General features: G+C 43.4%; 1 protein-coding gene across 4 annotated transcripts in view; it reads left to right on the forward strand.

The window, feature by feature from the left end:
- The window catches only part of LOC120500635 (protein spinster homolog 2-like), a 130,234-nt gene that overhangs the window by 77,540 nt on the left and 27,507 nt on the right, over positions 1–25,187 (forward strand). For 2 of the 4 annotated variants that reach the window (XR_005627146.1, XM_039705775.1), the window contains exons 4-10: positions 4,424–4,575; positions 6,416–6,482; positions 9,031–9,173; positions 10,299–10,451; positions 12,089–12,278; positions 17,746–17,811; positions 24,918–25,016. Coding sequence is in view for 1 of the 4 variants with exons in the window: in XM_039705775.1 (XP_039561709.1) it covers positions 4,424–4,575; positions 6,416–6,482; positions 9,031–9,173; positions 10,299–10,451; positions 12,089–12,278; positions 17,746–17,811; positions 24,918–25,016 (870 nt within the window). In the remaining 3 variants the exon portion in view is untranslated. The remainder of the gene's footprint in view (positions 1–4,423; positions 4,576–6,415; positions 6,483–9,030; positions 9,174–10,298; positions 10,452–12,088; positions 12,279–17,745; positions 17,812–24,917; positions 25,017–25,187) is intronic. The other 2 variants (XR_005627148.1, XR_005627147.1) reach the window with 2 other exon arrangements.

The raw sequence follows: 25,187 nt of genomic DNA on the forward strand, positions 1-25,187 counted from the left end.
TGGCTTGTGTCTCACCAGCCACACAAGCTGGAGAAGGGCACTGGAAGCCCCTTTGCATCCTGACTTGCTCCTGGAACTCACCAGCCAGGCTGTGTGGCTCAGGTGTCCCTTCCCAGTGCCACAGCCAGGCTGGTGCCACAGTGCTGCTCTGTGGCTGCAGAATCCCAGCACAGCCACAGAGCTGCCCCTTGGGCTGACACACGGGAAGGAGGGGGATTGAGGCTATGAATTCATTCCAAAAAAGTCAATGCATCTCTCCAAACCAGGTGATGTTGGCAGGTCTCATGGAGCTCTCAGACAGTCTCTGACATGACTACTTTCCAAAATTAAAGACAAATTAATTGCTTGTCCTAATAGCACCTTGTTTCAAAAAACCATCACTTTCAAGTATTTCATTTTAGGAAAACTCTACTGATAAGTGTTGACATTGCTGGGCTTAATCTGTGGGGAAGGAATTAGTTCAGGTCCTGAAAGCTGACTCAGATATTTTCAATTTTCCTGCCAGAAACCTGCTTGCACAGATGAACAAATTACAGTAGAGTTACCAAGTCATATAGAAAGAAACTAGCTTCTTCAATATATATCAATTTCTGCTTGGGGAACAGTGAAATTCAGTTAAAGTCTGAGCTGCCTGTTCTGCTTTTGAGCACTGGCAGAATTGAGCTGCTGTCAGCCCTTTTTCTTTCATTAAACTCCTAAGAACCCTGAGGTAGGACATAAATGGAAAAGCAGTGGGGGGAAGATCCAGTGCAGAGGAAATGACAGAGGTGTCCTGCTACAGCTGTGGAGGAGAGCAGAATTTCCCTCAGCATGTGGAATATCTGACTTTGCCATGTGTTTGTGCAGGTTGTCATGTCCACATACACTTGGAGAGGAAAAGGGATGTTCTATGGGTGTGTGTGTGTAAATGTACACAAAAAATAGCAGCTGTCTCTATTGCATGTTTTGGGACCAGTTTCTGAGTGGTTCATGGAATGCCTGTCATGGATGGGACCACTTTTTGCCTTGTGGAGCTCCACAGCTGTCCCTTTTCAGAGACAACTAAAACATAAATTTTGAGTGACTGATTAGAGATGGAAGATGGAGGTCCCAGCTCATTTCAGCAAATTAATTTTATCATATGAGTTCCAGCAGGATGTATGCTAGCCAAAGATCCCAAAGAACTGGTAAGAGGAAGAATTAACTCTTTAATCCTAGATATAGAGCTCTAAAAAGCAGGCACAGTATAGAACCAACTATGAATAATTCCCTAAATTGTTTTAGATTTTTGTATGTTTAATCTTAATCACAACTTAATGGCTGGATGGTCTGTAGTCTTGAATATCTGATCTCAGAAGGGCAATACCATTCAGGTCTTTATGTGGATTATGCTTTTTAAGACTGCTTTTATTCCCAGATGAAGTAAAAATCTCATTACTTAAGTTGGAATACCACTGCTTCAGAGAACATAGTTTAAATATTAAACAGATATTTGGAATGTGTCAGCATGGCATAAGCCAGGGGAGGGATTTGAGGAGGAACTGAGAGAGAAGAGTGAATGTGTTACTTGTTGCAGATGATTTCATGGTATTGGGCATCTGATTCCATGGTATTGATGAAACTGAGTCACTCTACCACAAAAAGAATACTTGGTACAGTTTTCCTGCTTTGCACAAGGATTGTAAGAGGAACCTTCTCACAGCATTGTTTGGAGGAAATTCCTACCCAGTGCATTCACTGGGAGCAATACTGGCTGGTGAGCACAAACTTGTGTCATTTTTCTGTAGGTATTTCAAATTTGAGGAACATCCAGTGCATTTACAACCTTGTCATTCTTCAGTTGTAGGTTACACTGTCCATGCTCATCCCAGGCAGGTGACTACTTTGCCTGTCACCCTCTCTGTGATCCAGATCTACACTTCCTCAGAAACCACAGCCAGCCTCCAGTTCCCTGCTTTCTAATTCTGCATGACTAAGCCTTTCAGCATGTTATAAATACTGTTGCTCATTCAAAATACATTGGTTACCTGTGCACCAATGACTGCCAGCATATTTCTGCAGTGGAGTGGTTGAGCATTGGGAAATTGGCATAAATTAAATCACTTGAGTCACAGTATTGCCCTTTCTGCTCACACCCACGTGTGTGAGTTACGTATGGTGCAGCTTGTGGGAGATGTATGAATGTGAGCAGCACTGCACACACCCTGCCAGCAAACAAGGAACTTGTATTCCTGCAGAAAATGGGAATTGCTCCAGAATTCACACCAAAATATGAGGAAGTGAAGAGTACACGAAAGTATTTTGTTTTTGTGGCTGTTGGAATCCTCAAAATATTCTTTTCAACTAGGGATTACAATGAGCAAAACAATGCAAACATGTCAGTGGTAGATTTTTGTCTGCTGATGGGTATGTTTATGACTGAGGCATGTGGCTTGGAGTCTGCATGGCATTTTCCATGTTTGTGAATGAGACTTGTACTCTAGCTTGGCTTTGCTGTAGGGCACAAAATCAGTAATTTCCCTTGATTTATTCCTATCTGAAGAAGGAGAATTGGTAATTGCTCATTTTTCCCAAAGCACTTTCATGGTTAAGGACATATCATAAGCATAGAATCACAGACTGGTTTGGGCTGGGAAGGAACTTAAAGCCCATCCCATCCCACTCCCTGCCATGGCAGGGACACCTTCCACTATCCCAGGTTGCTCCAAGCCCCATCCAGCCTTGCCTTGGACACTTCCAGGGATGGGGCTGTGGGCACCTATACCAGGGCCTTACTGGAAAGAATTGCTTCCTAATATCTAATTTAAACCTGCCTTCCTTCAGTTTAAATCCCTGCTGTTCTTCTCACAAATGATCTACAGAATAATGACAGCAAATTGAGGATTTATAGAGGTTAAATTTGTAGAAATAGATTTCCCTGTGCTTACAACTTTCTGCATTGACTGCTTCATTTCTGTCCCTGCAATTATTTCTGGGTGTAGCTCAAGCTGCTTAGATGGCTGAGAGTTTGCTTGTTCTCATGTATCTGGTATTCAGGCATCAAAGCATTGTGTCTTAACCTGCACCCAGAAAACTGCAGGGGCAGTGAAAGAGCTTAGGTGGAAAATCAGGTCCTTGCAGTTCAAAGCATTGTCTTAACCTGCACCCTGCAGCACCCAGAAAACTGCAGGGGCAGTGAAAGAGCTTAGGTGGAAAATCAGGTCCTTGCAGTTCACCAAAGTGTTGCTTGAAATGGGCCATTAAAAAAATTCTATTAGATAAGCAATTCCTTTTTGACTATTTTAGATTGTGTTGTGCTGAATGTGAAGTGTATCCTTGTGGCATTCACATGCTCTGAACAGAGAAGAAAGGGAGAACAATTCTTATCTTTACTTGCTGCTCCTGTTGTTTTTGCACATGTGGAATATGTTAAGAAGATTGTTTACCTGAAGTGATTTTCAATTGGATTCTGCTGAGGATTGTTTTGTTTCCTTGGCCAATTGGAAAAAGCTGTGTCCTAACTGTCTGGAGACAGTCCTGTGTTTTCTTTAGTATGTATCTTTGTATAGTATAGTATCCTTTCAGTATTCTTTAATATAGTATAGTATAGTATAATGTAATATAGTTTAATAAAGCAATTGGTCAGCATTCTGAGTCAATGGAGTCAGATGCCAATCATTCCCAGACGTTGGGGTCGCCTGTTTTCTGACATATCCTCATCCTGTGGGATGTGGAACATCACCCAGAGAGGCAGGTGCTGCCTGGGCAGCTGAGTGCTCCTGCCTGCCCCGGCCCTGTGTGGCTCTGGGTCATTCCCTGCAGGTCCTGCTTACAGAGTACATGGGTGTTCCTGGGCTGCCCAGTAAAGCTCAGGTCTCCTCTGGCAGTTTTGGGGAGGTGTCTGCTGCTGTTCAAGGCAAGTGGAGTGAGATGGGTGCTTAGCACCTTGGAAAGATTCCATTATTCCATAGCTTTTAGTGAAGGACCACATTTAGTTTGGGGGATTTCAGATCCCACTCTTTCCCAACTTTGAAGAGCCTTTAGGATTTCACAGTAGAAGCTGTCCTTGGCATGCTGGGGAGGATGGGTTGTGCTCAGCAGGAGTTGCTGTTCCTGGATCCCAGAGCAGGGTTACTCACCCACCTCCCCAGACCTTCCCAACTCAGCATGAGTGAGCTGGGATCTGGGAACAAACTGGGAGTCTTCTTCTTTTAGGATATATTATTGAATGTCACTGAGTAAATGTTTTATTATTACTTTTCTTTCATGCCTGTAAATCTTCACAAAAAATATAGTCCCTTTCTTCTTGGCAAAAGACAAATGAAACAACTCTGAAGTTCTAAAAATAAATGCATACAGGATCATCATTTCCAGTCACATGAATTTCTCTTTCTCTGACTGTTGTCCATCCTGAATTAAAAAAGCCAAGGGGGGGACCTGCTAATGTTTATATTTCTTTTCTCAGTATTTCTGGCTCCTTGTGCTCTCACGGGGTTTGGTTGGCATTGGTGAAGCGAGTTATTCCACTATTGCACCAACCATCATTGGAGACCTGTTCACCAGAAACACGAGGACCCTGATGCTGTCTGTTTTCTACTTTGCAATTCCTCTGGGCAGGTAAGTGACACAAAGGCTCTTTCATCTGCTTATGGCTTTTCTCTTTAATAAACTCACATAGATCTGGAATTGCTAATGATGATAGCTCTTGACTTTGGCTGGAGCGTAGACAGGAAAATATTGTGAGCAGTGACTAATTAGTTGCAGGAATTAGATTCTTTTTTGGACATGTTGCTGGTTCATGTGTGACTTTTGGGAACTAATGGGAAGTTTATTGTTGGTTAATTTAGGTTTTTTCCTCCTTTTTTACAGCAATGGGGTGGAAATGGAATAAAAATATTTTAGCTGACTTTTTCTTTCAGTGGAATTTCTTTATCAGCCCAACACAGTATATGATTGTTGGGACAGGAGGGAATCCGTAATTATTTTTATTTTTTAAAATAATGGCCAACCCTCTATTGTGAGATTGTCAGCAAGGTGGCTTTGCATAGTTTGCATACCATTTCCCAGAGCTGGACAACAACATCCTGGGAAAAAGGGCAATATGGGTTCATTTCCAGCAGGGAATACATGGGCAACATTGTCCAAACTCAGAGAAAAAAATCTGGTGGTGCATTTTACAAGCTGGAGCACTTACCTGTGAGATAAAACTCACAAACATTCTTTTGCTCTTGAGGAAAAAGAGATAAACAGATCCTTAACTGGTGAAAAGAATATTTTTTCAAGAGAACCAAAGATTCCAAGTATTTACATGGAAAATTCAATGAATTTCAAATATTCATCCTGTTGAGTCTGATTCTGGGACTGCATTGTCTCGATATCTAGCAGCAGCATGAATTACAAAGCCATGGAGGATAGGACAAGGGCTGTAAACTGAAAGAGGTTTTGACTGGGTATTCGGAAGAAATTCTTCCCTGTGAAGGTGATGAAGGCCTGGCACAGATTCCCAGAGAAGCTGTGGCTGCCCCTGGGTCCCTGGAAGTGCCCAAGGTTGGACAGGGCTTGGAGCAGCCTGGGATAGTGGAAGGTGTCCCTGTCATGGCAGGGGGTAGAACTGGATGGATTTTAAGGTCTCTTACAATCCAAACCAGTCTGTGATGATTCATGCTTTGATTTTGGGGCCTGTCTGGGTAAAATGTCCAGTTCTAGGGAGGTTATAGCTGACAACCTCCAAAGCTTAGCAGACTCTTCAGTAAAGGAAGGGGGGTCGGGGAGGGGGGCTCACAGTTGCCCCACTGCAATCCTGGCAACTTTTAGCCAAGATAGTCTCAGCAACAAATGCAGCAGTTTTGGAAAAGGGTATTTACCTTCAGTTCATGTTGAGAGAAGTGTGGCTATGGTCACCTTTAGTCTCTTGTGATGCACCTTTTGTCTTACATGTGGCTGAACGTCTCCCATCAAACTTCTTGCATGTTCTTCTTGGTTTTTCTTCCAAGCTAAAAGAAGATAGTCTCTTCCTGCTTAATTAGAAACAAGTGCTATTTAGTGGCAAGAAAAAAAAAATCTAATGATGGAATATGGCCTGTCCTTGAAGGGCACTTTTTAACTGAAAGCTTGAAGGTAAAATTGTTTCATATTCATATTAGCACAGACAAAGGCCTGATGTAGAAGTGAATATTGGGAAATAAATTCTTTTTTTGTCTTTCTTTCCATCCACTGTAGATTGACAGGTCAGCTATAAACTTCCAAATTTCCATCAGATTTGGACATTTTTAGACCAGCAGTGCTGGGTAGAGTCACTTACTAGCCACCCTCTGCTTCAATCCCCATATTTCACCCTATAGGACAGGAGAGCTGAGGACACACAGTTGGTTGTGCCTCTCTTTGCCTTTGTCTAAAAAGAGCTGTGACTGTGGCATACTTAAAGCTCTGCCCAACTCTCTCTTGGCCTTTCTTGCAGTGGCTTGGGATACATCACTGGCTCGAGTGTGAAGCAGGTTGCTGGAGACTGGCACTGGGCACTGCGGGTGAGTCCCTCTTAATGACACATCTTCATGAGAGTTGGTTGGTTGATTAGTGTTAGGGAGAGTTCCATCACACAATGGCTCAACCTGTTATTATATCTGAGAGGTGAAGGATGGGAAATTACATCTGTGGATGTTGAGTGCATGGCAGATGCACTCTCTAAGCAAAGATACGTGGGCTTGGCTTGTGAGACTTGGTGTTTTCCCTGCTTGGGAGCAAGAATTTTACAATAATTTTGTTATCAATCAATCAATCAATCATGACTTTTTGATGGGGACAGGAAGACGAGGCATTGGCCTTAAATCAACTCCACAGTCTTTCAGTCTCCTGCTGTCAAGAAACTCTGAGAATGGCTTCCGGCTTTGAGGAAAAAACACTTTGTTCCAGTTTCCGCTTGTTTTTCTGCCCTGAGACAGTCCGTTTCCTTCTATTTTAACCTCTTGGGACCCTGATAAATGGGCTGAAAAGATAATCTACTCCAATCACATACACATACTCACAGACAGCTTCTGCACACAAAGATGTCTTGAAAGAGCTGGGAGGAAGTGGCCCAGCAGAACTGGTTTCTGACCTTTGGTGCTGTGGGTGGTATGTGAGGTGCATTCTCTGGCTCTGGCACTTCATGGAGACCATGAATCTCATGAAGCTCAGGCCAGCACTGTTTATAACAGTTGGTGATGAAATGCAAGGGTTTCCATCTGAAGCAAATATGCCCTCTGTGACACAGGCTATGCCCAGGAACATCACCAAGAATGGTTCATGTGGGAGAGTGGAGGCAGCTTCCAGCTGTGCACCTGGAGTGGAAAGTGGAGTAGCCTAAAGCTTCCCACCAGGAGGATGCTGCCTCATTAGCAGAAATATTTAAGAGTGACATGAACTTTTGAGCAGAGGTGAACACAAGGAGTGAAAACCCCAAAGCCTGTCCTCTGGTCAGCAGGGCTTTAACTGGAACATTCTTGGAAAACCCAAATCTGTCTGTAAAACCCAAATGGGTAATCTGTGAAAAGAGATCATCACTTGGAATTTTCAGGTGGTGTCTTCGTAGTTATCCTGAGAAATCCAGGCTATCAGCAAGACTGTACCCCTTACAGGTCATGATTCCCACTATAAAGGACACATTGGTGCAGGATTCCCTGGCTGTACAAAATCTGGGGAATCTGATGAGCTGCACACATCTGTGGTGGTTCCTTTGACACCATTGCTCAGGCTTTGTTGTCACACAGCACATATAGAAGGCATCCAGACATCACTGTAAAGCATCTTCCATCCCTATGGCAATCATGTGCTCTTGAAGGTGGGAATGACTCCCTAAGATGATCTTCCCTCTGTGATCTCCTGTGGGCTCCAAAGACAGAAGAGGTCAGGAATCATCCACACTTCAGTGGGCTGAAAAAGAAAGAAGGGCACGTGGACAAGTGGCAGCTTTGTCTCTGGATCTGACAATAAAGTGAGTGTTTTACTGCAGCATTACTGAGTGCCCATGGATGTTGTCCTGATGGGTACTTAAGCTTTTAGATAAAAATCAAAGACACTTGCAATCATCTGGCTGTAGAAAAAACAGCATTTCCAATATTTTTTACCAGTTCTGTGTCTTGTGTTCAGCTGTCATAAGGATGCTGTATCAGGCTTCAATGTATTCCAGGATCAGTGATTTTCTTGACTTTTAAGTTCTGAAATATTTTTGTCTTTCCTTCCCTAGAAGGATTGTGAGTTTGTCATCTTTGGACATGAAACACTGCTCCATGTGTAAAGGCCATTCTCAGGTTAATAAATGAAAGGGTTTTAGGTTGTTTTTTTTGGACAGGAATTATTTTTTAAATAGTATGTCTAGATAAGATGATAGCTCAGTGAAATCCGTGTTCCTATTTTCCTGATGGAGCTATTTTCCATTCTGACAATAATGGAATTTCAGTGTCAAAACAAGAATAGTTCTTATAGCTTACAAAATGCTGTAGGATCTTTGTATTTTTGCCTGAGCTTGGGAGAAGGGGTTGGATATCAGGAAATCAAGCCCTTGAATGCATTGTTTCCCTATTTTCCAGCCTGAATTTTCAATGTTTCTTGATCTGTTGTACTGAGGAAGATGCCTGAAAACAGGAAGCCATTGTGGGTTACTGGAAGAGGGATGTATATCAAGCAAAGGTTTTCAAAGGCAGCATCTTCCCTACATCCAGAAATATTTCAGCTGGTCTAATTGCCTTTAAATGGCCTCTGCACTCACCCAGAAACCAGCTGGTCTCTCAGCCCAGCTGGGAGTAGGTTTCCAAAGAGTTAAAGACCCCTCAAGAATCATGTTTAGCTGAATCTTCTTACCAACACAATGGACTGCCTTACTCAGAGTATTTTCAAAGCTGCATGTTTCCAGAGTGAGATAAGAGAGTGCAGAGAATGACATGGAGGAAGGAAAGGAGCAGATGCCTTGATGCTTACAGGTTCTGAGTGGCTGTGAGGAGCAGTCACTGAAACCAAAAGGATGGATTCTGCTTCTTTCTGACCAGTCAAAGCAAACCCTCCTGACTCCTGTGCTAATTCCCTGCTCCTTTCTTGCAGGTATCTCCACTCCTAGGAATGATAACAGGGACACTCATCTTGATATTTGTGCCTGCTGCTAAAAGAGGAAATGCTGAACAGCTTGGGGGGCAGCTGAAGGCTCGGACTTCATGGCTGAGAGACATGAAAGCATTGATTAGAAAGTAAGAGCATGAGTAAAAACCATGTTTTTCCCCTAATGTTTAATTGGAGCATCCAATGATCTGGATTTAGCACGGTGAGCCTGGGAAGTGACGACATGCAGGGAGTTGCAGGAAGTTTAGTCTGTGGACCTAGGGAAGAAAATCACAGTTACATGAGGTATTGACTGCTGTGACAATGATGAATTCCAAGTTTTGCTCTAACCTTTCCAAGACTGTCATCTAAGAAAAAGCCTGCTTTGTTTGGCTCATACTTCACACAAATCAGGGCTTTTGAAGTGTAGAAATTGCTGTGTTCCTGTATTAATTGTTGTGCCACTGCTGTTCAGACACTTAGATCCTTTTTCTTCTTTAAAAGAGCTATTCTGCTGAGGGGGGAAAGAGAGTTTTAGCAATTTAAGATAAAAAACACACAGAAGCTTGCACTATGGCAAGTTTAAATATATGTGAACAGCCATGTGTGGCTGAATCTATGAGAACTGAATGTGCTTGGGCACTTGTATGTGTGCATAAAGGTTCACATGCTCACAAGTGCTGCAGCAGCTGCACTTCCTTCCAGAAATCTGGCCTGTGAATGTGCAAATACTTTCACTTGTGAATTCAGAGTTAGCTTGTAATTCTGATGGGAAACTTGTGATGGAACTACTGGCTAGAATACCTCCCTGGTATTGTCATCCAGTGCCAAAGGACTCTGAAGAGCAATGTGAGCTAATTTATCATTATTTCTATGGTACTGCTTCTGGTAATTTGTGTAAGTAGTAACCATATGGTGGCAGGGATGGGGAGGGAGAAGTGAAACTGCTCCTCCAAGTAAACAGGTGACATTAGGGTGAAAGCCCTGTAATTCAGACATCATGTCTTAGTGACCAAGTACTGGTTGTCTTCTCAAACAGCCCCTGTGAAGCATTCTGATGAGTTCAGTGTATTATTATCAGTGGAGCATCACATGTGAACCTTCCATGCTTCTTATTCTCCATTCCTTTACAGCTTGTTACCTCTGCCCCTTGGCAAAGGGAGGTGGCAAATGTGGGGGAGCACTGGGCTTTGTCACTGAAGCACTGGCTCCTGTGTGGGGGTCCTGCTTTTCCGCTTTCCTCACTAAACCTTCTCTTGGTTTTGTCTCCCCAGCCGCAGCTATGTGTTCTCCTCCCTGGCCACCTCAGCTGTCTCCTTTGCCACGGGGGCACTGGGAATGTGGATCCCTCTGTACCTCCACAGAGCACAGGTCGTGCAGAAGACAGCAGAGACCTGCAGCTCCCAGCCCTGTGGCACCAAAGATAGGTGAGAGTCAGAGTCAGCTGCTTTACAGAGGGGGAGAGGGGGTGGGGGATTATTTACCAGAGGAAACAGGCAAGTCCCACAGAGACAAGGTACTAGAATGTCTGTAATTTCCTCTAGGTCCTTGTAACAATGATAGGAAATGCTGGGATTGTAAACTAGGCTTTATTTCTCTTCTTCATTGCATGAAGTCAAACCAAGGGAGAAGCAATGACCTCAGCTCTGTCTTAGTTCCCAGGCCGTGGTGCAGAGTAAAAAAGATAAATTCTCTAAGGAGGATGTTTGGAGAGCTGAGAATTTGGTTCCTTAAGACCCATCTGTGGTAGCAGCAGAATAAACTGGCAGGTTAGGAAGCCCCAGTGGTGCCTGTAATTCAGAGGCTGGAATGGTTTTCCTAAAGCTGCAGAGACTAATCCTGTAGGCTTTTGTTTCTGTGTGAGGCAGGACTTCCCTGTTTTATTGCTCTGTAAACTGCAGTGTGTGCTGAGTTTTGCTGAAGGATGTCCCAGAGATCTGGGACAATTTGGGCTGGAGTGTTTCATGTTACACAGTGGTTTGGGTTTTCAGTCCTGGTTGTGGAATATCACTTGCAACACATAAGCTGTGAAAAGTAATTCTTCATTTTGTGATTTACAATGGTGGCACAAACCAGGAAATGCTATAAAAACATTCCTCTGGGTAAATAAAAGATACTAAAAAAACTTTTTGTCACATGTTTTGCTTTTTAGTTCATGAGGGAGAATAATATTAGGGAAACCTTCTTGCCATAACAGACATAATCCCATCTCAATTAAAGTAGTTAGTGGTGTGGAGTCCATCAACCAGAGTGTCCAGCAGGCAAGCTCAGGCTGTTCCACAAAAATGCAGTGAGCTCCAGCCTGACTGCCTGTCTGCTGTTCACAAAGAGAAGTTCCCCCTCCTTGATGACACCTCAATTTTGAACTGTCCTCAACCTACTCTAATGTGGTTGCCCAAGACCCTGTAATCCAAGTCCTGCACATATCATATGGAGAATGCTCCTGGCTCTTTAAATTGAAATTAGCATATTTCAAATGTGTAACCTAACAGCAAAAAGCTTCTTTGAAGTGGCGTGAAAGGAGTTATAAAGTCAAAGTATGTTGGAAATCACTGGTATTTATGAGTCTTGTTAGGTTTCCTTGCCCTGAAACTTCCTGGTGCCTGTCCATGGTTTCCCCTCACATGATCAAAGTACAGATTATTAATTAGTTTTCTGTATACATAATTAGCTGTTCAGGGCTCTTCCTAGGAATCCCAGTTCCACCCAAGGAAGTAGCATGAGCCCTTTGCACCCCTTTGCCCATGGATCAAAACCTGTGCACAATGATAAATTTCATATGCTGTGTTTTTCTTAATTGCAGGGGAAGAGGACTAAAATCATGAGCATTTGTTTTATTTAAAATTTGAAAATCCATTGTGCAAATTGTGCAAATTTCCATTAGTCAGTTTATGCTAATAATTATATTATTAATAATAAAATAATAATACCTAATAAAATAATAATATCTAATACTTAATAAAGTAGTAATACCCAAAGACTATGCCCATTTTGGGAGAAACCTCAAAAAATCCTCCCACCTTTCTCTTACTTTCTTTCTTTCCTATTTTTTATTTTTGGCTAGTTTGATCTTCGGAGCAATCACATGCTTCACTGGCTTCCTGGGTGTGATCACAGGAGCAGGAGCCACCAAGTGGTGCAGGTCCAAGACCCAGCGAGCTGATCCTCTCGTCTGTGCTGTTGGAATGCTGGGATCAGCCATCTTCATCTGTCTGATCTTCGTGGCAGCCAAGAGCAGCATCGTGGGAGCCTATGTAAGTATAATCCTTTCCATATGCCAGCCCCTACCCAACTCCTTAAAGGCTGTGTGCACTGTCCCTGCAGAAAGCCTGGGATGTTCTCTTTGCCCTTCTCAATGTCCTTCTTTTTGCCTCTTGGCATTCTGGCACTAAGTGTGCCTGAAATCTCAACTGCTTATCCCTGCTGCCATCAGAATTCAGAGCTCCATGGAAACCCACAGCCTTTGGGCTGTTCTATCTGCACCTCAATCCACACCTTTATTGCTCTTGCCTAATGTTTCGGTACAGGAAAATTGAGCACTTCCCTTGCAGTGAGGGTAATGTAGCTGCAGTGGTACCAGATGACAATTACAGTGTAATTTGTCTGTGGGCAAGCTTTTGGCTCCCTTTCAGTACCATTCATTTCCATAACCAGGTGGATTGCACCAGGCCAGTATTAATAAGCCAGTAATTTCAATTTGTTATCTGTATTACCATAGCCCAGGAACCTACAGTACTTGATGCTGCACAAATGCAGATTAAAATATGGTCCCTCCATGAGGGCTTATAATTGAATTATATGAAAAGATATCAAATAGATCCCGATAAATAGAATGGTTTGGGTTGGAAGGGACTTTTGAAGGTCATCCAGCTCTCACTTCCACTAGACCTTGCTGCTGAGAGCCCCCTCTAATCCAGCCTTGAGTATTTCTAGGAATGAGGCATCCACCACCTCCTGGCCACCCTGTGCCAATGCTTTACCACTTTTAAAAAACTCCTTCCTTACATCTCATCTCAACCAACCCTCTCTCAGTTAGACAAAAGGGAAAAAGAAAAGCTTAACTGTAATAATCCAGCCTCGGGCTAGAATCTTGCTTTCTGTAGGGAGTAAAAATCCAGGCACTGAACAAATCTCTGGTTCCCTTTTAATGTCAGAATGAGAGAAGCCTGGGACATGGGAGAAATTTATGAAGGGAAGGTATGAGATGTTTGGAGTAGTGGGAGAGCCCTTCTGAAAGCTCACCCTTCACTCCACACAGCAGCACCTGCTCAGCCAGCAAGGAGAATTCCTGTAAAGTAACCAGCCAACTGCTGTTCCTCATTTCTCTGTGTTTGGAGCACTGGCCTGGCCATGGTTATTTGCTGAGTCTTTCAGCAGCTGCCACAGTTATGGGGAAGCACAACCAGAAAGAGTGGAAGTTCAGAATCATTAAGACTCAGCCAAGAATACCTCCTCTAGCTATTTAAGATTCAGGTCTCTGGCTTGTGACCATGAGCTAACATTTGAACTGGCAGAAAATGATCACCTCAGACCTGTGAGAGGGTGTTACTGCTTGGTGAATCATTAACCCTCCTTTCATTGATCTATCACACCCCTCACCTGCTCCCTCCACCTCTTTGTGCAGACAGAGCTGTGATTTTCTCCTTTCTCAGACCTAGTGACAGACATGTTCATTTGTGATGTACAGTCTCTATACAGAAGCTTCTTCCTTTCTAGGCTGAAAACACTGTTTTCAGAACTTGTGCAGCAGGAGGTGGCTATTAATCTCATTTTTATATTTTTTCTGTTTTTTAATAGCCATGTGACTATTCTGCATTGTTTAAGTATATAAATATAGATGGTATCATTTAAACAGTCCTCAAACCAATTTATTTTATTATGGATGAGTAGTAAATCTAATAAAGAGTCAATGATTTGCAGAGGAAGTTACAGCTGCTTATGGAGGGGGTATAGGGAATATGAGCCTGTTTGTGATGCTGTTAGGCTGAAGCAAGAAGCTCTGCCCCTCCATGGCCCTAAATACTCTGCTGCTGGAAACCTGATGCCCAGAAAGAGGGGACAGCTCTGGGTTGGAGCTACCAGTGTCTCATTATTGTAGCAGTGCCACACTGTATTGACTTTCCAAGGCAAGCTTCCTACACAAACTCATGTTTTTCCATGCCATTCAAAGAGCTGTTGCAATCTTGCAGACTTCCAGAGAGTTAAATTCCCTTGTGTTCCAAGGAGAATAGGAGTAGGAGACCTGCATTGCCAGGTTGCATGGTGTAGCAGTTTCTCATTGCTCTTTAAGTCTCATTGGTCCATAATGAAGAGAAGAGTGTTCTGTGGCTGGTGGACAGAATGATGGGCTAGGTTACCTTCCTTATCTCAAAATCCATGATGAAATCTCCTTCTGGAAATTCAGTAAAATTTGTGGGTTGATTTTCTTGTCTCTGATATCTTCCTTGACAGCTTGTGCTGGCTCACATCCTTGAGTTCTGTGTCTGTGGAAGGCAAGGCAATGTCTGTCCCCCAGCATGGTGCTGTTTGCCAACCTTCTGTACTGTGACTGTCCTTAGGCTTCTGTCATGGATCACACCATGCAAAAATTGACAGTGAATGTTTTTGCAACCCTCCTTGGCTCAGAGCTTTAAAATTCTCACTTCCAGGCAATTAGGTGGGTTCCCATGAGATGATGTTCTCTCTCACTGGGAGAGAGAGCTGTAGTGGCCACCAGATCTCCACCATCTCCCTCCCTGTCTCAGCTAACAGTCAAGAGCTTTATTGCTGACTGATACAGGCATCAGCTTAAATGAAGTGTGCAGCACTCCAGCAAGAACCTGCAGAGCCCTTGCTTTTTCATTTCTTGGTTTTATAGGTTTTATATTTTTGGAAAAGACCTGCATTTCCATTAACATGATCACCCTGCCCCTTACAAGCTGTGTACTGTCTGCTCTCTCCCTCCCCTGAGCACATGTACTATTTCTCTCCTGCTCAGTCCTTTCTTGCAATTGATTTTGGTCCCTGGGGGCAGTTGCTGTTCCCATTCTGTAGCAGACACTCCCACCTGAGGCAGGTAGACAGGTGACTTTTTCCAGCCAATCTTTTCATACTGATCCAGTAAGTTATTGGCAGTGTTGAAGTGGCTGGCAAGGTGGACTGAAACAACAATTCTGTATAATTTAGCTGCCCAGACACCTATGTTTCTCTCTTTTATTATCCTGCTTGGCTGTATAGTTCAATCACTTCTTACTCAGTTTTCCTTGCAGCATGTGGATTTGTGTGTTGTAATCCAGCTCCTTAAAGCACCAATTTGCATATCTGTAAATCCCACTTTTCCTGAAATACAAACTCTTTGAAACTTGGTTTTCAAACCTGTCTCTGGAAACCCATTATGTGTGGCATCATCATCTCACACTGCTCAGACATTTCAGCTGCAGATTTTACACTTGTTTAAATCTCCAAGTGACTGGAGAGAGATGCTTTGCTTTGCCTTCCTTTGACACTCTTCCAAATTCCTCATTTCAACATCTATTTCAATTCCTCAAAGACATTTTATGGTCTTGCAGAAACAGCAAATCCCAGGGTAAAACCTTGCCAGAGAGCTTTTACAGCATCTTAGTCTCAACCCCAGGGACTTTCTGTTTCATGTTGTTGGTGACCTGCCTACTTCTGAGGCATCAATATTGCCCAGAACTGAGCTGAAGGTAGAATTGCTCCAAATTCAGGAGTGCATGAGGGTGTCTCACCCACCATTTCAGAGAGGAATACAAATAATGAAGATATTGACAGCTTTGCCCTTTGCAAGCAGTCATGGAAGGCATTTGTAACCTGCTTAGAACTTGCTGTGAGAGCTGCTGGTGTGTCCACTCTGAAACCTGCTTTATTTATCATTTTGGGGAGTCAGAATTGGCTAACTGATCACTTAAACAGGAAAGCACAGATGAGCAATCAGACACCAAATGGACATGGTGAGATGTTACACAGCACAGCTGGAGTCAGAAATAGATGTATATGTAGAGGTGAAGTCTCAGTGTAAATTGAGGCTTCAAAAAGTGTGTGAGGAGTCAAAACTGAGCATTTCAGGAGCTATTATCTGCTCTGGGGTTGCCCTATTTGCTGTAAGCTTCCCTAGAGCCTCCCTTCTGCAGAAATGCCACATATCCTCACATGCCCTTTGCAGTGGGTGAACTCATTTTTGTAAGTCCCCATCAGCAGCTGAAGGACAGACATTTTTTAATGTATTTTCTATCCTGCTTTTTGATCTTCCTCTTGTTCCTCGTTCCTTTTACCAGTACCCACCTATTAATCACATGTTTCATGGATTGGTTGAAATACACATTCATCAGCTCAGAACTGGTGTGCTCTGAAGTTTGTAGCATTTCAGTGATTTATTTAAAGGACTTGTGCTAAATTCCTGCACAAGGGACAAGTTCTTGCTGCCTGTAGCAATTCAAATGTGTGCAGTTCACAGCAGCTCAAGGCAAGCAGTTGCCTGTTTGCAGTGCTGGGAGCAGGCAGGGCACATTGATGCTGCATTGAGAAGTGTGATTCCATTGTTCCAAACTCAGTTTAGTCTCTCCAGCCACAGAACCCCAGCAACAGCAGCTGCAAAGCTGTAGCAGAACAGATTTCAGAGCAGATCTGAGTATGTGTCTGGTACCCATGGGACACGTGGCTTGAACTCCTGAGAGCACCTTGGTTTCCTGGATGTGTTCTTACCTTGGCAGTTGTCATTTCCAGGGAGAGCCAGTCTCATGACAGACCCATGAGCAATGGGAAAATGGAAGTAGAGATTTCCTAACTGGCCAGCTGGGCTGTAATGACTGGCTTGGACACCATCACAGAGGAAGCAGATCCAGTCACACAAAAAGGGGATAGGGAGGGAAAGTATTTGGGAAACAAAGACAATTTTAGAAACAAATAGAGGAAGCTTCTGTAGGTCAGTGCATAAGACTTGCTAAATAAAGCACATTATTCCTGGCAGTGGCAGGGTGGTCTGAGGGGTTTAGGCAACCTCAACTGGTTGTGGGAAAGACAGTGGCAGTGGTCACATCATGTCACAGCTGCCACTCTTGCAGTTCTGTGGCTTTAATTTCTCTTGCTGACCATCTCCAGAGGGCCAAGGATTGTATTTCACCACAAGACACTGATGTTGCAAAGCCCAGAGTTAATTCCAGTCTCCCCTGGACAGATATTACTCGTGTAAGGCTGTCAGGGAGGGAAGGGATCCTCCACAGCTCTCTGCAGAGAGCCTCAGCTGGTTTGCTGCAGAGCTGAACACAAAACTTGCTTCCCAGGAGTGGAAATAGCTGTGGTTTGGGGAGTTGTGGCTTTCTTGCCTTCTCTAACTGGCTTTTTGAAAAAGAATAGTGCAAGTTGGACTTGATGATCCTTAAAGGGCTTTTCCAACCTCAACAATTCTATGATTCTAGGTATGCAAGCCTGGGGCTGTCTCTTCATGCTGGTTTTTCATGTTCTTCTAAAATCAAATGTGTCAGCCTTTAATTTTGCTGCTCTATAGGTCGTAAACTTAGTTTACAATAACAACATTTCAGCCCTCTAGAGCTCTGATACAAGTCTATGGTTTCTTAATAGTCAGGATAAACCACAACAGCAACAAGGAGTGTGCTGTGTAGGTATGAGAAAAATAAGCAACAAAAGAAAGTTTGTGACAGGTTATTTTTCCTCTGAATGTCAAGTGAATAAATCTTCTCCTTTTTGTGTGTTTTGTTACAACAGATTTGCATTTTTATCGGAGAAACTCTTCTCTTCTCAAACTGGGCTATCACAGCAGACATACTAATGGTGAGTGCACTTTGGAACAGCATCTTTCTGTGCTCACAACAGTTTGTCAACTTGCAAGAACAACCTGAAGTTCACGATTTCTTCTAGATCCTAGTCTCTACTTTAACCTATTCTGGTTTTCATTCTTAGTATTTTTGCTTACTGAAAAGTGACATGGGAAGAAAGAGAAAAAAAAGATCCTTTTTTGTCCTTTGTTCTGAGCACCAGGGAGAGATGTCCAGAAAGGACAACATTTCTGAATTCAAATAATTTCCCAAAATTTTAAGTGTTTGTACAAAACCCCACATGCAGAGAATTCAGGCAGCTTTTCCTAACAGTCAGCACTGTGGGCTTTGTTATCAATAACTCAGCTTTGTTCTGCAATAGGAAATCCCTCCCTCCCTCCTTCCCTCCCTCCTCTGACCACAAAGGCAGCCCATCTACCTACCATTCAACACATACACAATAGAAACCCACCTCTGGGAGAGCAGAGAGGAAAAGAAAGTATAAAGAATTTTTGGACCATGTTCACCTTGTCCAAGAGGAAACTGTCAGGGATTTTTCAACTCATGTCCTTCATTTTCTATTCTTTCTCCACCACAGAGCTTTTAAGTCTTTCAAATCAGCAAGCTGACCTCAGCAGCCCCATTTTCACATGAAATAGTCTGGATATTTGTTCAAGAGCTCTGCATGTTTTGTAGAGGTTTCCATCAGAGCCCATCAAACATAACTTATGTTGAAGCCCTGTTGTGGAGGAGGTGTTGCTAATTGTGTGGAAAGAAAGGCACTAAGGCACAGAACCATTACAGGACTTTCCTGAGGTCTTTTGTCAGCTTGTTGACAGAACTAAAAATATAATCAGTCTGGCATCAATAGAAAACTCCCTTGACTTGTATTTGCTGGTTATGCAAACATCAGCGAGGAAACAATCGAGCTCAGTATTCTTAGATGTAAAGATAATGGTGTTGATGTATTGATTCAGCAAAGAACTTCAAGCCTCTGCTTAAGTTGTGTTTATGTTGAAGTTCAAGGTTGTGTTTATATTTTGAAGTAGCTCTGCAGTTGCCATCACTGCATTGCCTGATGAACTTTCCATCTTTCATTCCTTTGTGCAGGGAATGCTTTGAGAGGTGGGGTGGGGTAGTTAAATCCACTCCTCTCTGTGGGTAAAGCACAGAGAAACAAAGGTTGTCAGTGCACTCTGCTAGCATTGCATGGCTCTTCATTCCCAAGGTTCCTCCTGGCAGGTCAGCTGTGGTGGGACAGAGCTCTGTGGCTTCCCTGGGGCTTCCATGGGCTTTTGCAGCTTGTGCTGAGTTCAAGGCTGCTGTGGCCATTCATAATGTGGGATCTCAAAACTTGCACAGATGTGCAGCCTGGAGACAGCTGTGCTGAGGAAGAAATGACAGTATAATATGTGTGGCTGCTCATTCCTGCCTCCTGCCAGAGCTTCCTGTCGCATCCTGCCCCTGGCTGTGGTGTTCCCAGGAGCAATCCCAGCTCTCTCCACTCAGAATTAGTGGAGAGGTTTAAATAGCAGCTGGTTTATACCCTTCTTAACATTGGCTGGCACAGGTAAGGGCTCAGCTGAGGTGGTCCCAGCTGCCAGGAGGGAGGATCCTGTCAGACACGTTCAAGGTCTTCCAGAAAATCTGTGCCAGAGACAGAGCTGAAATTTGACTTGTGTTGTCTCAAGGTAACCCCAAAAGATATTTTCAACCAACTGTTCTGTTATATCAGGGGTATTAGGGCTGCTATCGTTGTCCCATTTAATTACAGAGGTTTTTTGTGTTGATTTCAATGTGACTTCAATATCCTGTAGCTTTTTAACAGCTTTTATAGGATTTGCCATCTGTTTTACCAGCATCCTATAGTCAGTTGCATTTTGTAGGGATGCATTTACAGTTATTTATGTTGCTTTAGTGCAAAAGAGTTCCATAAGAAATGATTGGAAATAATAGCTCAATTTTCCAAAACGCAGGAAAGAAACCAAAGCCATGTTGAAAAATGGATTTTGGTAATTGCTGCCAGTTTTTCAGCTCACTGTTCTCTGCTCTGTTTAGGAAAATGGACTAAGTGTTGTGTATAATGCCCAGCTTGATGCATTAACAGCGTGAGTGGATGTGTGAAAGTTTTAAAGAAATAAATGTAAACATCACTTAGATGAGGCCAGAGCTAGAAGCAGACAGACTGGAGTGCAGACAGATCACACAGGGGATGAGAGGGGGCTCAGACTGTCAGTAGGTGAGAGCCACGTTTGACAGACAGCTTGGTGGGAAGTCCTTGCCAGAGAAAGATGTGGAAATGCTTTAGCAGATGCACTTTGTATGTTTGGCAAATTAATTTTCCTGATTACTATTTATTTGGTGTAATCAGAAGTGTGTCTGTTCTTGCCTGAGGCTGGGAAGGAGTTTAAAGCATTATTAGCGTAAGCTTAACAACACTTTCATCCTATACATAAATATTACCCTGTTTTCATGGATAAAAGCTCTCAATGCTGCCTGAACACTGTTATTGCTGACTTCGTTATGACAGGAGTGAGGCTTTTTGGAAACTGCCTCCCAGATGATCTCTCTCAGCTTTCCCAAGTTTTACAGATCCCATGACTGCTTAAGAGTCCTGTTGGGCAAATTGTTAAGGACCTCCAGAGGTTTTGCAAGTTTAATTTCCATGGCAAAACAAGGATGTTTGCTTGTTATCTTCCAATTTAATTGTTGGCTCTTCCTAGCTCTGTGCTTGCATTGCATCCACAGCTGCTGTGTTTGCTGCAGTCCAAGGTGCCAAGTGCTGGCTCTGATAAACTGTCAGTGCTGCAGTGCTCTGAGATTCTGAAAGGCTGATATTTGTTCCGAATGCAAATTTGTACAAAACAGGTCTTATTCTCCTGAGCAAACTCTCCATATCTCCTCCCAGGCACATGCTCAGATGGTGCTTGGGGAAAGGAGGGATGTTTTGTGTGGAGCTTGCTAATTATGAAACAGATTTCATCAGCCATCTTTGCAAATTGGCCTTAAAATTACCAGAACCCCAAAGTAGCATTAAAACTGCCTCGTAACAGCAACAATGAATGAGCTTCAGAGCAGCAGGCAAGTGTGGAACACTCTGAGACCTGTGCAGTGTGTGGGGCTTTGTGGGAATCTGCTGCTAATAGTGGGGGTTTCCTCCATATCGCATCTCAAAAACAGAGATGATGGACAGGGGCTTGGAATTTTTGTGTAAGAGCCACGAAGCAATTTAAAGTGCCTCTATTTCAATCACAGTCTCTTTAGGACTTAGCTGAGAAAAGCCATCCTCCAGTTTATTCACAGTCCTGACATTCATGCAAAAAAAATTGCTCTGCATATTTCTGTTTTCTTTTAAAACATTAGTTCTTTCTAAATGGTCATGACCTGCCATGGAGAAGCTTCTTTGATGCTTTGTTGTAAAGTCAAAGTCTTCCTTTAGGCTTGAAACAGGCACAGACTGGTGCTCAGCTGTGCCATAGGCATGTAAGAATGTTGCTTTTATTCTGATTACCTTCCCTAAAAATAAAACCCAGTTATTTATTTAGTACAAAATGCTGCCCTATTTTTATAGCCAAAGATAAATTGCATTTCCAGAGGTTCTGTGAGTATCCCTACACAATACTCCAAGATTTGAAGGCAGGTGAGGAATTCCTGGGAATGAGGGGGCACAGCCCACGCCAAGGGCTGCAGGGGAGGTGTTCTGCTCCATGGTGCTGGGAACTGGAGACCACAGCAGCCTCGTCCCTACACAATACTCCACGATTTGAATGCAGGTGAGGAATGCCTGGGAATAAGGGAACACAGCCCACCCCAAACCATCCAAGGGCTGCAGGTGGAGGTGTTCTGCTCCATGGTGCTGGGAACTGGAGACCACAGCAGCCTCCTTTCCCTTCATTTAGGAGTATTTTTTTAGACAGTGTCTGCCTGGCTGTTATGGAGGGTCTCTCTGGATCCCAGCCCTTCCCTTTCTGAGCAGCAGGGACAACTGGGCTATTTCCAGGTTCTGTCAGTGGCTGAACAGTGCTAGTGCATGTTTTCTTCTCTTTGGTGCTGGAAGAGACCAGTGTGAATTGTCCTGACCCAGAAAGGGCAGCAGAGTGCTTGAGAGAGTAGAGTTTCTATTCAAGCTTAGACATAAACATCAGAACTTAGCTCTTTGGCACAGGGCCTTTTCCTGGGAGAAGGGTGATCTCTCCTTGGCTTTCCCCATTATCTTTTTTCAGACCAACTCCTGCTGGTTTCATCACAGGAAGGAGATGTCAGCAGTAATCCCTGGCCTTTCTGAACTTCTATTTAAAGAGCAGAGCTGCTTGGTCAGCCACCCTGCCCATCCTCTGTGCTGCCTGCCTCTGAACCTGGAATCAGGGATGAGCCAGGACAGTCCCACAGGCTTCCTCCTTGGCTGCTGTGGCTCTCCCACCTCCACTTTCTGTGGGATGTCCAAACCAGGCTGTGCATGGTTTGAATTTAGGTCTATTTTAGTATTGAAATTTAGAGTTATAATTTGCTTCTGTCTTCCAAGAACAGTAGATGTTTGCTACCAACTGCTTCCTGTCCATCAGAACAAAATGTTTTTTTAAGTAGGGATAGGGTGGAGTATTTTTTGTTGTTTTTTGGAGGTGCTGGTTTAAGCTATTTTTTTTTCCAGTATGTTTTTCAAGGAGATCATGTTCATTCGCTTGCTACATGTTGGGTTTTTGCTTTGAGGGGTGTGTGTGTCTCTTGAATTCCAGAACAAATATACAAAGTTTTAGCACTTTATGGTGTTTCAACCACCAGTAACTTCTTCAGTTAAACTGGAAACTGTACTCCTACTTGCAAAACTGTGTTTGCATAATATAGCTACACATGCAAAATTATGACTAATATGTGTGTGTATTCATGTGTATAAATATTTATATATGCATGCACACATATGATACAGGTATCATTAAGACTTCTTCCTCTGATTAGCATCAATTCACTCCCACTCCCTGAAAGTGGTAAATTTTTAATAAATGTGCTATTTCTATTGTCCTTTTGCTACAAAAATAGATAGAATACAGAACCAGGCAGATTATTTTCTCCAGGTTGTTTAACATAAACTTTACATAAAGAAAAAATATGTTAGGTTTTAAATTTTGTGTTTCATATTTATGTGCAACTCTTGAATTAGGTAGAACTTCACTTTATCTACTGAGATGCCCTTTCCCAAAGAGCTCTTGCAGAATGTTTCTCCAGTGCCCCTGTGTGAACTGGGCCAGGTGGGAAGAACAAAAATAACTCACTCTTAATTTTTTTTTCTTCTGTCTGGTCTATCCAGGTTGCATCCATTATCTGCCTCTTGGGGGAGTGGGAATGAATTGTGGGGCTCTCCTACTATTCACATCCCGACCTTCAGCACATTTCTGTGTCTCTAATGAAGTTTTGAGCTAATTTTCCTCTTGGGACTTCTTTCTCTTAGCTGTGTTCTGAGTTGCTGGATGCAAAAGGAGGGCAGGGCCTGACATCCACAGCTGGGCAGCTGCTCTGGATGTGAACATGTTCGGCTCTTCTGTTACACAAAAGAGGTTGAATAGGGTGCTTGCTTAATACATAGCATGAAAGTGCATTAGCAGTGTGCATTTGCAGCTTTGTCAAAGCAGGGATGAAAGAACTGGCAGGTCATCTGAACACACACGGTAAACGCTAAGGAAAAGCATTTAATCTAATTTTACCCATAATTCAGAATTGTCTGTGCTTGGAACAAGATGATAATTTTAAATAGGCATCAGCTCTCTTTTAGTGTGGATCTTCTCAATGCTCTTCCTTTTGTTCCTGGTTTTCTGGTGATTCTTCCACTGCAGACAGGGCAACTCCCCTGCTGCAGTTCAGTCACTGCAATGTGCTTTAGTCCTGTGTCCTGACTGAGTCCTCCCTGCCAGTCAGTGCAGGTAAAGGATCTCTGTGTGTCTCTGCCTGGGGATGAGCCACTCCTGAAATGGCACATTTAATTGATAAATTACTTTGGGAAAGGATTGCAAGGGTCCTGGCAAGGCAGGACTTGTAAAGAAAGAGGAAGGCAGCCCATCAGAGAGAAAGTGGATAAATAAAAGGGATCATGGTCTCCAAAGGGAGTGAATGAACAAGAGTCATTCCTGTCAGAGGCACAGCAAAAGGCACAGTGAGATCAGTGCTTACAGGCAGAAACAACGCTCACTTGGATTTAGAGACCTATTGAATTCTTCATTACTTCCAGCCTTTAAATCAAGACAGGATCAATTCATAAACTGGGATATGTGGACTTGATGCAGATGTCCCTAGCCAGTGTCTTTAACAATTTATGCCAGAGACAATTACTTTCCTCTGCCTCTAAAAAGTGTATTATAAAATTAAGGTCATTCCACAGGACAGGGGATTGCTGGTTTTTTTTTTATTTTTTAATTTTTCATCCCCTTCTGTGGTTAAGGCTCTGTTGTCTGTGAGCTCTAGTCCCTTCATGGGGAAGTAATTTGTGTTTTCCACTGCTCCTGTGTAATCTGACTGATTCTGCATGACCTGGCTAAGGGTGTCATGTCCTATTAGAGGAGTGCAGACCAAAATACAGTATCTTGGCTGTGGAAAAATTTCCTAATGTGATTTTGTCACTTTTCACAAATGGAATCACAAATTTTTGAGGAAAATGGAAAAGTGGCTAGGGATGGAGTGGGAAGGGAGGATATGTGACCATGACCTTTCAAACTGATGTGGATTGCTGATAGTTGAGGAAACAAAATAGCTTTTGTTATGGAATAAACCAAATATCCCAGGTTACAGCACAGTCCTTCATTGGAAGGCTGTTGATGTTGAGCAACTTTAAACTTCATTCTCCCCACCAGCAAAGCAAAATGCAGTCTGAGAAGCAACAGCAAAGTGTCTTGTGGGCAAAACTGATAGTCCAAGCTGGGAGTGGAGCAGAGAGGGCAGAGCTTCCTTCCCTCAGCACCTGCCAGAGGAACCTCCAGAGCAGGAAGGGTGTCTGGGGCTCCCAGCTGCCTGAGCCAGCCATGGCCAGTGGCTCTGGCTGGGTGGCTGGTTTGTTTTGTGCTCAGCAGTACAAGGCAGATGGGCAGGTTCCTATTTCAGCTTCTTTACCTCTTTTTGTTTCTTTCCCCTTCTCTGCAGTACGTGGTCATTCCAACTCGCCGTGCAACCGCAGTGGCCTTGCAGAGTTTCACTTCACACCTCCTGGGAGATGCTGGCAGTCCTTATCTCATTGGATTTGTAAGTGCTCACAGCAGGCTCTGGCAGGGTTTGCTCTTGTTTCCAAAGTGCTCATCTGAAATGCCAGGTTAGATCCTGCTGGGAAGGAAGGCCTGTGTTTGTCAGCAGAATGGGAAGTGCTGCAGAGCAGTGCCACTTGCTTTACCTGGTTGGGTTGTTGTGAGCTGCAGT

The sequence above is a fragment of the Passer montanus genome, unplaced genomic scaffold (assembly GCF_014805655.1).
Source record: "Passer montanus isolate IOZ18808 unplaced genomic scaffold, ASM1480565v1 scaffold184, whole genome shotgun sequence".
Classification (NCBI taxonomy): Eukaryota; Metazoa; Chordata; class Aves; order Passeriformes; family Passeridae; genus Passer; species Passer montanus.